The sequence below is a fragment of the Octopus bimaculoides genome, chromosome 2, assembly GCF_046866305.1.
Source record: "Octopus bimaculoides isolate indiv1 chromosome 2, ASM4686630v1, whole genome shotgun sequence".
NCBI classification, from domain to species: Eukaryota; Metazoa; Mollusca; class Cephalopoda; order Octopoda; family Octopodidae; genus Octopus; species Octopus bimaculoides.
In genome coordinates, this window is record NC_142929.1 from 139,366,113 (window position 1) to 139,381,051 (window position 14,939).

The following is a 14,939-nucleotide window of genomic DNA, read 5'->3' on the forward strand; positions in this document are numbered from 1 at the left end:
TGTTTGACTAACGGTGGTGCTCCAGCATGGCCATAGTCAAATGAATAAAAAAATAAAAGAATCTCTACTAAAGACTATCATAAAACTGTTATTGCAGGAGATCGTTTGAAAGTAAAATGGCTGCAGCTGAATCATAATTCACCTTTTTCTTTTTTATGAAGATGGTTGTCGCTGAGAATTAAGATGTCTTACCATGTTTGATTTCCGTTCATCACCTTCTTCATCTGGGCGTGCATATAAAGGTGAGTGGTGGCTAGTTTTGTTTTGCCAGGCTCCATGGAAGTCATATGTCATGATGTTGATGAAATCCACAATTCTGGAAAGATTTTTTGTTGGAAAAACTCATACTGGATTAATATGAAAACATGTTGACCATAGCAACAGATTTTGGTGCTAATAACATGGTACTACACTCTTAATATATATATATACATGTACATGTATCTATCTATCTATCTATCTATCTATCTATCCTATATATATATATATATATATATATATATGGGAGAATATACAAATAATAACAACAGACGAGGACAGGTGGTGTAAATAACAAAAATATATATTAGTATGACGCTCGGGAATACGGAAAGTCTTTGATGTTTTGAGCTACGCTCTTCAACAGAAAGAATACGGAGACAAGGAGAAAAACACGGAGAAAAAAAATTGAATAGTGTTCAGTCAACGGTCAAATATATATATATATATATATATATATATATATATATATATATATATATATATATGCCAACCTCTCCTTCATTAGACACTAAACTTGGCTTGCGAAGACCTGGTGGGGCAAGTGAAACTGAAATCATGTTGGCACCTGTACCAGTGGAGTGCTAAGAGCACCATCCGAGCGTCATCATTGCCAGAGCAGCTGTCTGACTTCCATGCCAGTGGCACATAAATAGCACCATTTGAGCGTGACTGTTACCAGCGTTGCTTTACTGGCACTTGTGCTGGTGGCACATGAAAAAACATTCGAGCAAGGTCGTTGCCAGTGCTGCTGGACTGGCTCCTGTGCAGATGGCACGTAAAAAACACCATTTTGAGCATGGCCATTGCCAGTACTTCATGACTGGCCCTCATGCCGGTAGCACGTAAAAGCACCCACTACACTCTTGGAGTGGTTGGTGTTAGGAAGGGCATCCAGCTGTAGAAACTCTGCCAAATCAGATGGGAGCCTGGTGTAGCCATCTGGTTTCACCAGTTCTCAGTCAAATTGTCCAACCCATGCTAGCATGGAAAGCGGACATTAAATGATGATGATGATGATGACATGTACATGTATCTATCTATCTATTCTATATATATATATATATATTATCCGAAATGTATAGCATTAAATATCCATCATGGCTGGTCTTACCAACTGGTTTCGCATAAAGAATACAATGGAGTGTTAGGTAACAGACCGATTATATAATTTTATGTTCATCAGAGTTAACCAATATCGAAGGGAATATGGTGACTGCTCTCTATTGTCTAAAGTAAAGTTATATAATTGGTTTGTAACCTATCACTCCATTGTATTCTTTATGCAAAACTGATTGGTAAGACCAGCCATGATGGATATTTGATACCATACATTTCGGATAATATACCCACTCTACTGACAGAAATACGAATGCGTCTTTTCCTTGACTTATGGTCTCTGAGACAATTCCTGTATTTCTTTGCATTCCTCAAAAGCAGTCAACATTTTCCCAAATAACAATGCAATATTTACTTAGCTATCTTGGCCACTTCATATCCATTGGTTATATGTTTCTGTCCAGCTGCCACTGTTATGGTCAAAAGTAATTGATCGTGCCCAGTTTTCTTTGAATCGTCAACAAAAGCTTCATTTAATTCCTAACGAATCAATAAATAACAAATGTTAATAATACATTACAAACACATTTGGGTGTAAATTTATAAAATAATGAATAGAATATATATGAATAACAAAATACAAAGTTGCATAAAATACAATGTTAATCATCATCATCATTCTCATTGTGTTATCGTTCTCTTTTCTATGCTCACATGAGTCAGACAGAGTTTATTGAGGCAGATTTTTTTTTAATGGCTGGATGTTCTTCCTGTCACCAACCCTTACCTGTTTTCAAACAAAGGTAACGTTTCCCCATGACCAGACATATTTTCACAGAAGCTTGAAAAGGAACGACACTGCTTGTATGACAGTGACACCTACTTACAACAAGCATATGCTGTCAAGACAAGGACACAAATATGTACACACTTAGATATACATACAAATACACACACACACACACATGCATACACATGCACACACACACACATACACATGCACACACACACACACACACACACGCACACACACACATACATAAACTAGTAATAACAATAATCCTTGGATGGAATTTATAAACATTTAACGATTGCTACGCACATTTCTACAAATCACATGTCTCATAAGATCATAGTCCATATTCCTGGATTGATTACAGTGTAGTCCATAGTACTGTTGGGCCTCAGGTTGATCATCTTAATGGATTCATTTCTTCAGATGATACAACATTAATGGATGTTTAACTGATGGTGGTTTATCCTTTTTGACCTTCTTACTAGTCAAAAGGAATAAACATCTGTTAAACAGCCATTAATGTTATATCTATTTCTTTATTGCTCACAGGGGGTTAAACAAAGAGGGGACAAACAAGGACAGACAAAGAGATTAAGTCAATTACATCGACCCCAGTACATAATTAGTACTTATTTAATCGACCCTGAAAGGATGAAAGGCAAAGTCAACCTCAGCGGAATTTGAACTCAGAACATAACGGACGACAAAATACCGCTAAGCATTCTGCCCGGCATGCTAACGTTTCTGCCAGCTCACCACCTTAATGTTATATCATCTGAAGAAATGAATCCTTAAAGATGATCAACACGATGCCAATCAATAATATGGACTATATTGTAATCAACCCAGGAATACGGACTATGATCCTAAGAGACATGTGATTTGTGGAAACGTGCGTAGCAATGGCTTAAATATTTATAAATTCCATCCAAGGATTATTGGTATTATTCCTTTATTTATCCTACATTATATCGGTACAGCCCGATGCAATCCCGAGAAACTGGTTCACCAGTCAGCATCATTAGGCTGTGGCTGGCGTAATGGAATAGCAACTTTATTAGCATCTTCAAAACGTTTACCATAAACAAATTTAAAAGGTATATCATCATCATCATCATCATCATCATCGTTTAACGTCCGTTTTCCATGCTGGCATGGATTGGATGGTTTGACTGGGGTCTGAGAACCCAGAAGGCTGCACCAGGCTCCAATCTGATCTTGCAATGTTTCTATAGCTGGATGCCCTTCCTAATGCCAACCACTCCGAGAGTGTAGTGGGTGCTTTTTACATGCCACCAGCACAGGGGCCAGAGGAGCTGGCATCAACCACGGTTGGATGGTGATTTTTATGTGCCACCGGCACAAAAGCTAGTCAAAGCGGCACTGGCATTGGCCACTTTTGGATGGTGCTTTTTACATGCTATCAGCACAGGGCTCACAACTACAATTTCCATTTGATTTGATTTTGATATTGCTGTTGAAGTACTTGACTCAATAGGTCTCCTCAAGCATGGCATGTCACCCTACGATCCAAGGTACTTTTGTGTGGGCTGGTTATGCAACACTGGTGTAGGTTACAGCTGTAGACTCACTTTATTTGCCAGGTCTTCTCAGTCACAGCATACCTCCAGAGTTCTACTCTTATCACTCCATTTCAGCCAATATTACCATTCAGTTTCACATTAGGCATTTGATAACTGTATATTAGATACCAGCATCATTGATTAACATCTCATGGAGGCAAAGGAAGCTGAGTTCCTTTTAAGCACTGGGCCTGATGGAGGCAAAGTGGCTGAGTTCCTTTCGAGTGTTAGGCCTCATGGAGGCAATGACCAATACCTTTGGCATTATGTTGTGCTTGAGAAGAAGACCTATCAAGCTGAGCAAAATCACAGTTGTGGCAGATACCGGTGTCACTCAAATTGGCACCCATGCCAATGGCACATAAATGCACCCCAGTGTCAAACAAACGGCACCCATGCTGGTGGCACGTAAAAGCACCCATTACTCTCTGGGAGTGGTTGGCATTAGGAAGGGCATCCAGCCATAGAAAACCACGCCAAATAAGACTGGAGTCTAGTGCTGCCTTCCAGTGTGCCAGCCCAGTCAAACCATCCAACCCATGCCAGCATGGACAACGGATGTTAAATGATGATGATGATGGTGATGGTGATGATGATGATGATGATGATGATGATGATGATGATGATGATGATGATGGTAGTGGTGATGATGATGTTCTTCAGAAATGGCAAGTATGGACATATATGGAGACTTCTACCTGACTGCTTTACTAGAAACAGTAGTTAAATATCCCTCAAATCACACCAAACTATCCTGAGAAAAGAATGGCACATTAGATTATGAAAGTCCTACATGTACAAGATGTTTGAGAGAAAGATGGATTGGTCATGGGTGGCATGTCTTCGATCATAAATCTTCTTGATTAGACTTGACTTGCACTAATTAACAATAACAACAACAAGTGATAATTGAAGATGAAGTGGTGGGGGGGGATGAAGTGGTGATGGTGGTGGGGATGAGGTGGTTATGGTGGGGGTGAAGTGGTGGGGGTGAAGTGGTGGTGGTGGTGGTGGTGGTGATGCCTCACTGGGAATGAAGGGATCAGATCTCAGCTCATTTGAACTGGTACATTGTAGAAGCCCTTTGTGGAGGGGGCAGAAGAGGAGGGGAGAGAGGAACGGGCAGGAAGGGAAGGAAGGAAGAGGATGAGGAGATGGAGAGGGGAAGGTTGGGAGGGATGGAAGAAACAGAGGATGGAGCTGGTGAGTGGGGAGAGAGAGGGAGAGGAAGGAGAGATATCAAGGGAGGAGGAGGAGGGAGAGATATCAAGGGAGAGATATCAAGGGAGAGATATCAAGGGAGAGATATCAAGGGAGAGATATCAAGGGAGGAGGAGGGAGAGATATTAAGGGAGGAGGAGGGAGAGATATCAAGGGAGGAGGAGGAGGGAGAGATATCAAGGGAGGAGGAGGAGGGAGAGATATCAAGGGAGGAGGAGGGGAGATATCAAGGGAGGAGGAGGAGGGAGAGATATCAAGGGAGGAGGAGGGAGAGATATCAAGGGAGGAGGAGGGAGAGATATCAAGGGAAGAGGAGGAGGGAGAGATATCAAGGGAGGAGGAGGAAGCAGAGGGGTGGAAGGGCGGAAGAAGAAGAGGAGGAGTGACTTCTCACTGAACTATAAACATGGAAACACTGAGCATTTGTTTTATGATTATAAAGACACAGAAAACAAACCCTTAGCTCTATAGATGAGCTTTTGTCATTGTTGTTGTTGTTGTTGTTGTTGTTGCTATTAACCTTCAACCCCAGGTCAACCATGATTGAGTAGAACCTCGATTATTACCATGGGTATTCCACTTGTGAGCCTCCCATCTTTTTCTTGAACAGAGCCCAGAAAACTCAGGACCACAATATCTAATATGTATTTAACCTTCTCTACAACCATAATATGGAATTTGAGGGTGATTTAACTGTTCTTTCAAGCATGTAAAAGTTGTATCACTGACTGTAAATGGCATGGATATAGGATACTGCAAGGTCTATATCCTTTTCATTGTTATTAGCAAAATTAAATGGAACAATTATGATCTGACTGTCACAGCAATGTGAGTAGCTGTCACGTCACGGTCAGTGATTCCTGTTGTCTGTTAAGATTCTGCGAAGTGGATAAACACGACACAAACACACAAACAAATACACAGTTAATGACTTCAATGACCTCACATCCTTGAATGGCCAGGTCATATTAAAGTTCTAATTTCCTTATATAAGAATAACCAGGCTTATGTGATAAGTCTGTGAGTATCAAAAAGCTGTTTCTAAATTAGGCACAAGGCCAGAAATTTAAAACACCAAGCAGCTGATTGTATCAACCTCAGTATATGACTGGTATTTTGTTTTATCTGGTCAATACCAGGTCTGTCTGACTGGCTCCCATGGAGGTGGCACGCAAAAAGCACCAACCAAACGTGGCCAACGCCAGTACCCCCAGACTGGGTCCCGTGTTAGTGACATGTAAAAAGCACCATCTGAATATGGTTGATGCCAGGTCCACTGACTGGCTCCCGTGCTGGTGGCACATAAAAAGCATCAACCTATCATGGCCGATGCCATTACCCACTGACTGGCTCTTGTGCCGGTAGCACGTAAAAATCACCATCCGAACAAGGCTACTGTACCGATAGTACATAAAAAGCACCCACTACAGTCTCAGAGTGGTTAGCATTAGGAAGGGCATCCAGCTGTAGATCAGTTTGGAGCCTGGCACTGTGGTAGTGGTGGTGGTGGTGGTGGTGGTGGTGGTGGTGGTGGCAGTGGTGGCGGCGGCGGCGGCGGCAGCAGCAGCAGCAGCAGTGGTGGAAGTGGGGGGTGATTTATATAAAGTGCGGATGAAGAGAAGAATATTAATGGATGAAAAATGGATAACAAATGAAATGATTCCCAGTTGTAAGGAGTACCAAGGGATAAAATTTCAAGGGAAAGTTTTAATTAGAAAATTACTATTTGTAAATCTCACAACGAGAGATATTCAGCCACAGTACTTTGGAGTAAAGATTGTTTGCCAACATAACATGGCAGTTTAGGACGAATGTTGCTGTAATTTAGCCCCCGGAGAAATCGTCTCTAGCTGGCTATACAACACGATCAGTGTCCTTATATTTGCAAACAAGGGAATCTAGCACCCCCTCTCAGCACAAAACAAATCACAATATACAGATATTGTTATGAGCTGAGTGGGGCTGCTAGATTCCCTTGTTCAAAAATATAAGGACACAGATCATGTCGTATAACCAGCTGGAGACGATGTCCCCTAGGGCTAAATTACAGCAACATTTGTCCTAAACCAGGACTGCCATGTTATGTTGGCAAACAATCTCCAAGTTTTAATTAATTTTAAAAAATTATTAAACTAAGTATTTTATTTAATCATAGAATTGGACAGTCTCAGACAGGCAGAATCAAAAGTGTTTTTGAAAATAATAAATTACTTACCTTTAGAAGCAAGGTAAACTTAAATTTATCTTCACTTCTGCCTCCTCTAAATCCTGGATATTCCCAATCCAGGTCTAATCCATCAAATCCATGTAGCTTTAAGAAACTGATTGTACTCTGTATAAACTCTTTCCGATTGATTCTTGTGGAGACCATATCAGAAAACGGAAGACTCTCCAGGCTCCATCCACCAACAGAAAGTAAAATTTTCAGTTGGCTGTTTTGAAGTTTTAACTGCACAGTTTCCTTGTAGCTAGAGAGAATAAATAATACATAATATATAGTGTATACATATATATATATCATCATCATCATCATCATGGCTATGTGGTAAGTAGCTTGCTTATGAACCACATGGTTCCGGTTTCAGTCCCACTGCGTGGCACCTTAGACAAGTGTCTTCTACTATAGCCTCGGGCCGACCAAAGCCTTGTGAGTGGATTTGGTAGACGGAAACTGAAAGAAGCCCGTTGTATATATGTATATGTATATATATATGTGTGTGTGTGTGTCTGTGTCTGTGTTTGTCCCCCCCAACATTGCTTGATAATCGATGCTGGTGTGTTTACGTCCCCGTAACTAAGTGGTTCGACAAAAGGAACTGATAGAATAAGTACTAGGCTTACAAAGAATAAGTCCTGGGGTCAATTTGCTCGACTAAAAAAGGCGGTGCTCCAGCATGGCCACTGTCAAATGACTGATACAAGTAAGAGTAAAAGAGTAAAGAGAGTATACACACACACACACACACACACACACACACACACACACACACACACACACACACTTACAAAAGGTGATAAAACCTCCAAGAGAAGTACAGATAGAATTGTATGAGGGAAAAACATGGAATAAATCTGTGCATGTAAAATGGCGACTAAAAGGTTGAAAACGATAAAAATTAAATGATATCAAAATATGACGCAAACCAGGAAAAAGTCCATTCAGAGTCCATTTCTATGGCCATTTCAAAGGACATTGCCAAATTTCAATAATGCAGCAAACATTAAGGAACCAAAGAGATAATGACCCTTTCATCAGGAAAATTATCTGCAAGGATGTTTCATATGCTGGTTGCCTGTCAGTTTTTGGTTCATTATATCCTTTTGAATTTATATATATTTATATCTCTCCTCTCTCTCTCTCTCTCTCTCTCTCTCTCTCTCTCTCTATATATATATATATATATATATATATATATATATATATATATATAGTGTGATCATTGCCAGAGGAGCTGTCTGGCTTCCGTGCTAGTGGCACGTAAATAGCACCATTTGAGCGTGATCGTTACTAGCGTCACCTTACTGGCACTTGTGCCGGTGGCACATTAGAAAATCATTCGAGCGAGGTCGTTGCCAGTGCCGCTGGACTAACTCCTGTGCAGGTGGCACATAAAAAACACCATTTTGAGCATGACCGTCGCCAGTACCGCCTGACTGGCCCTTGTGCCGGTGGCACGTAAAAGCACCCACTACACTCTCAGAGTGGTTGGCATTAGGAAGGGCATCCAGCTGTAGAAACTCTGCCAGATCAGATTGGAGCCTCCTGCAGCCATCTGGTTCACCAGTCCTCAGTCAAATTGTCCAACCCATGCCAGCATGGAAAGCAGACATTAAACGATGATGATAATAATGATGATATACATGCACACACACACACACACATATATACATTCTTTAATTCTTTTATTTGTTTCAGTCATTTGACTGCGGCCATGCTGGAGCACCACATTTAGTCGACCCCAGGATTTATTCTTTGTAAGCCTACTACTTATCCTACCAGTCACTTTCGCTGAACTGCTAAGTTACGGGGATGTAAACACACCAATATCAGTTGTCAAGCAATGGTGAGGGGACAAACACAGACACACAAACACACACACATACATACGCACACACACACACACACACATTCGACAGGCTTCTTTCAGTTTCCATCAACCAAATCCACTCTCAAGGCTTTGGTCGGCCCAAGGCTATAGTAAAAGTGGGACTGAACCCGGTACCATGTGGTTGGTAAGCAAGCTACTTACCACACAGCCCTGCCTGCACCTATACATTTTATATACATATTTTTATATATATCATCATCATCATTGTCGTTTAACGTCTGCTTTCCATGCTGTCATGGGTTGGACAGTTTGACTGAGGACTGGCGAGCCAGAAGGCTGCATCAGGCTCCAATCTAATCTGGCAAAGTTTTTACAGCTGGATGCCCTTCCTAATGCCAACAACTCAGAGAGTGTAGTGGGTGCTTTTACATACCACCGGCACGAGGGTCAGTCTAGTGGTACTGGAATCGACCATGCTCAAATGGTGCTTTTTACGTGCCACTTGCACGGAAACACATTCATATATAAACATATGTATACATAAAAATATGTATATACACATGCACATGTGTACATAGACACACATACACACATGCACATACACACACACATGCACAGACACATGCACACACACACGCACTCACACACATATGCAAGCAAAATACGTAGGTGTTTCTGTGTGTTAAACACCCCTCAGAGCAAGATAGTAGCTGCCCTCGAAGAGAGACATTAATACATCTTTAATTCTCACCTAAAACACTGAAAACGCCATAAGGAAAGGCACAAGCATCCATCAAAACTCCCTCTTACCCTTCTCTAGAAAGCTTTTAACAAAAAATCAGTGAGAAAAAATGATACATACCGTCCTATGCTATGGTCTCTAGGTACATCATTCCAGTCAGCAAAATGAATTTGGTTCCCTGAGATTTTAGCAAATGCATAGTTGATGTGTGTACAAAGCGTGGCATCTACATTTTCTGGCATAAACTTCCCTGCCCCAGTTACATACTGAGACCAGCTTGTTATAAAGCACACTCGACGGTAGTTACCTAAAGGGTAGACAAGAGGGATACAAAAAGAAAAATAGCAAGTAAGCAGGAGATAAGTCTTTTATCTTTTATACTTCGTCTTTTGCTGGTGGCATGTTAGAAAATCATTCGAGCGAGGTCGTTGCCAGTGCCACTGGACTGGCTCCCATGCAGGTGGCACGTAAAAAACACCTTTTTGAGCATGGCCATTGCCAGTACTGTGTGACTGGCCCTCATGCCGGTGGCACATAAAACCACCCACTACACTCTTGGAGTGGTTGGCATTAGGAAGGGCATCCAGCTGTAGAAACTCTGTCAGATCAGATTGGAGCCTGGTGCAGCCTTCTGGCTTGCCAGTCCTCAGTCAAATTGTCCAACCCATGCTAGCATATAAATATATACGACAGGCTTTTTTCAGTTTCCATCTACCAAATCCACTCACAAGGTTTTGGTTGGCCTGAAGCTATAGTAGAAGACACTTGCCCAAGGTGCCACGCAGTGGAACTGAACCCAGAACCATGTGGTTGGTAAGCAAGCGACTTACCACACAGCCACTCCTGCACCTCAACGAAAACTTTGGAAAAAATAAATAAGTAAATGAGTGGAAATAAAACTGGTGAGTGTACTGAATAATAAGGCACTGAAAAAGAATGACTCTCCCCAGACACAATAAAATATGCTTCAACACACGAATTCAGATAAAGAATCTTGCAACCAAATACAAAAACAAAACAAAATATTTAAACATTTTTTTACACAATCATCATCATCATCATCATCATCGTTTAATGTCCGTTTTCCATGCTGGCATGGGCTGGACGATTTGACTGGGGACTGGCAAGCCAGGAGGCCACACTAGGCTCCAATCTTATCTAGCAATGTTTCTACAGCTGGTTGCTCTTCCTAATGTCAACTACTCCGAGAGTGTAGTGGGTACTTTTTACATGCCACCGGCACAGGAGCCAGTCAGGTGGCACTGGCATCGGTCATGTTCAGATGGTGCTTTTTATGTGCTACCGGCACGAGATCCAGTTAGGTGGCACTGGCATTAGCCACAATTACAATTTCCATTTTTGATAATGATTTGATTTTTGATTTTTGATTTTTGATAATAATATTTAATCACAAAAATATAATAAGGGTTTTTAGACATCAAATGGTTATGAGGGTCTTCCCTCCTGAGTAAATAATTCCATTGGCAAAACATGGTTAAAACCCACTGATATAAATAGTCATCACTTTGGCAGATGTAACTGTGGAGATGCTGCCAACACAAGAATTTCTACTGACATTATATTTCACTGCTCCCAAGTCTCCCTGTATGGGTCTTAGAATGTTCTCTGCTTATAAGCTTCGTCACAAATCTGATTGGACAGATTTGTGGTGTTGTCATCACCCAATTAATAATGTCTGGAGTCTATGAGTGAGATGTGATCTCCTGCCCATCTAGGAGGAGACTAACTCCAAATATGAACTTTGATGATCCATCTAACCCTACCAGCATTGAAAAGCTGATGCAAAATGCGGCTGATGATGATGATGATGATGATGATGATGATGATGATGATGATGATGATGATGATGACAATGATGATGAAGATTATGATGGTGATCACAATGATGATAACAACAAAGACAATGATGACCATAATGATGATGATGATGATGATGATGGTGGTGTTGGTGGTGAAATTTATAACTTACTTATTTTAGCATTGGTCTCAAAATAAGCTGCAGCCAAAAGAAAAATAAATAAGAACATCTGCATTCTAGAAAAATAAAATTAAAAAATTTATTTAGAATATTTAGAATATTGAAAATCTTGTTTTCTTCTGTTTTTTTAATCAGTTCACTTATGGAAAATTGTATTTCAATGCAAAAAAATGCCAAGTTAATGATAATAATAATCTTTTCTTATTCTTTCACTCTCTCCTTGGGGTGTATATGCATGTATGTATATGTATGTGCATGTGTGCAAATGTATGTATAAAAGGCAGCGAGCTGGCAGAAACGTTAGCATGCTGGGCAAAATGCTTAGCAGTATAACATCTGCCGTTACGTTCTGAGTTCAAATTCCACCGAGGTTGTCTTTGCCTTTCATCCTTTCGGAGGTCGATAAATAAAGTACCAGTTATGCATTGGGGTCGATGCAATCGACTTAATCCCTTTGTCCTTGTTTGTCCCCTCTATGTTTAGCCCCTTGTGGGCAATAAAGAAATAAAAAATGTATGTATATATATATATATATATATATATATATATATATATATATATAATAACATACATATGTGCATGTTCGTGTGTGTGTGTGTGTGTGTGTGAGTATGTGTTTGAGTGTGTGTGAGTGTGTGTGTGTGTGTGTGTACGTATATATATATATATATATATATATATATATATATATATATGTGTGTTGTCGTGAAAAAAAACGACACAATGGATAATGTAATCATAGATAAACATGTTGGAATGGTTAAGGTTGGAACGGTTTTGATCATAAATCTGCTGCTGTCAGTGTTGACCTGGGGTTAAAAATCCTCCTCCTCCTCCTCATCATCATCATCATCGTCGTTGTCGTCACAGCAGCAACAGCAACAGCAGCAACATTAATCACAAGGCCACCAATTCTGAGGGAAGGAGATTAGTTGATTCCATGAAGGACAACACTGGACTGGTGCATTACTTTATCAACCAAAAAAAAGGAATGAAAGCAAAGTTGATTTCAGTAAGATTTGAACTCAGGCAGTAAAGAACCAGGACAATTACTGACTAATGTCATTCTGGAATCTTGAGTCCATTGCTCTTATTCTTGCCTTGGATGGTCTCCCTTACTTTTATTTCTTACTTTCATGTTTAATCTTTCTAGTTCTACAGGACAAAAAACTCTAAGGTGGTTCAAACCTTGACCAAATGTAGCAGCTAGGTGTATTGCCAAGTACTGTCAAGCTTATGTCCTTTCTCTTAGTGCTTTCAACTGACAGCAGTTCTGGTATGGTTTTGTGACCTTCAGATGTCATTAAGACTTGCAGATTCATTTTGATACCCTCTGATCACATAGGCCTCTCACCAGCCTTTCTTTAACTACCTGCCTATACAGAAATGTTGTTAGCCATAGCTCCACATCATCTCCAGTGCCTTCTTTTGTCACCCTTGTGTTTCTTTGCCCAATATGTTAGATCACAAGTGCTTGTGTGCAAGTATATCTAACAACTGAAACCCATATTTTGATTGAGTTCTTCATTTTAAAAGTGCAGCAGATAGTGCCATAGCTTTTCTCTTTTTCAGTGGAGAGCTTTTCTCTTGAGATGTCCTGGTGTTCATGTACTTATTGCTTTAGAGATAAATTCAATTGAGTTCCATCTTTACCATAGCACAGTTATGCAATTGTTTTTCTTCGCTCTTTCTGCAGCAGGGTCTGATTTTTAAAAAATTTTTAAACAACATTTTTTTTTACATGGAACTGTATTAAGTTCTGTTCTGTATTAGAATTGAGGGAAGGTTAGCTTTAACACAACCCTGGTATAAACGATCTAAAGTGCCAGATACTGTATGAGTGTCTCTATAGTGGTTAATGTTGCTAGCTTCAAAATTATTTGTTGGACAGCTTGGATTATATTTTTCTTTTAATTGTTTATCAAAATGTTTATTGTGTATTTTGTGTATTTTTTAGTTGCATTGTTTCTTTTATTCTCGTTTCATATTACAATGTTTATTGTGTATCATAATTATGTCTGATGGTCAGTTTGAAAGTAAAAATATCATGTATGTAAATAAGATAAAGTCTATAAAAGCAAACTATTTTTTCTACTCCCAGATGTTGAGGACAAGCTTTCAACAGATAATTATAATCCTTTTTTAGCAAATACTCCAAAGAAAATTTCATTTAATAATGCTATAAATATGATCAAGTTTCAGAGCAAAATAAATACATGTGCAGACATTTTAAGCTCCAATAATAATAATAATGGCACAAGAAGGGCTGGTTGATGCTTTTACTGAAACAATAAAAGGTAAAGTTGACTCTCAAAGTCATTTGAAACCACAATATATAGAAATGGGACAAATATTTCATGGCACTTTTTTGCTTTTCCAATACACTAACGACTCTGCTACCCCAGGAAGATGATAATCAAAGTTGACTTTGGTAGAATTTGAACTCAGAACATTGAGAAATACAACTAAATATTGCAAGGTATTTTGTCTGATGCTTTAACAATTCTGCCATTCCACCACCCTCGAAACAACAGCAACAACAACAAAAACATTAACATTTATATATCAATGGAAATCCCACATTCATATACAATACAGATAACAGTGTAAGAAATGTGTTCACTTACTTGTCTTGTACTTTTGTAGAAAGAAGAGCATCTGCCATGATTTAAAGTAAACGGTGGGATCACTATACAACCAATGAGTGTTCTGTTATTTTGCAGTTCTGTTTCAGGTGAAATGCTGCTGCAGCATTTGAATAAATCAATGAGGGAAATGATTTTATTTACAATATAGATGAAAAACTGACGGATTCTATAATTAAAATTGTTTGAAGGAGAAGAAAAATAACTTGGCCTCTCAACCGAAATTTATTCACCAAAAAAAGAAATATATATTTAGTAAATAAAATGGCCTGCAGTGAAACACATCATTGATAATTATTAAAGAAAACATACGTGAGAAGCCGTCAATAAGTCATGAAAATATAACTGTGTGTTGCTTCTTAATGTTCAAAACGCAATGAGATGAAATTATTGTCTGACTAGACAACAAAAGAAAGTGATAAAATAATTTTTTTTTTTTTTAATTGAACCCCACCACCACCACTACCACCCACGAAAAAAAAAAGTATGAAATAAAATAAAACAGAATAAAAAATAAGGTGATATGAGTCTTTAGGAAGTAATTTTTATGAATCAATCACTCTTTTATTTCAGAGACTGACTCAAAC

The 14,939-nt window shown here is 39.4% G+C and overlaps 1 protein-coding gene across 2 annotated transcripts in view; it reads right to left on the bottom strand.

The window, feature by feature from the left end:
- Nucleotides 1–14,730, bottom strand: part of LOC106879249 (acidic mammalian chitinase) — a 30,722-nt gene extending 15,992 nt beyond the window's left edge. Inside the window, exons 1-6 of one of the 2 annotated variants that reach the window (XR_008263543.2) lie at nt 14,335–14,508; nt 11,699–11,763; nt 9,829–10,015; nt 7,133–7,385; nt 1,733–1,857; nt 193–316 (exon numbers count right to left, since the gene is read on the bottom strand). Coding sequence is in view for 1 of the 2 variants with exons in the window: in XM_052965941.2 (XP_052821901.1) it covers nt 193–316; nt 1,733–1,857; nt 7,133–7,385; nt 9,829–10,015; nt 11,699–11,763; nt 14,335–14,372 (792 nt within the window). In the remaining variant the exon portion in view is untranslated. Of the gene's footprint in view, nt 1–192; nt 317–1,732; nt 1,858–7,132; nt 7,386–9,828; nt 10,016–11,698; nt 11,764–14,334 lie in introns of both variants that reach the window. The other variant, XM_052965941.2, reaches the window with a different exon arrangement.
- Nucleotides 14,731–14,939: the final 209 nt, after the last annotated feature.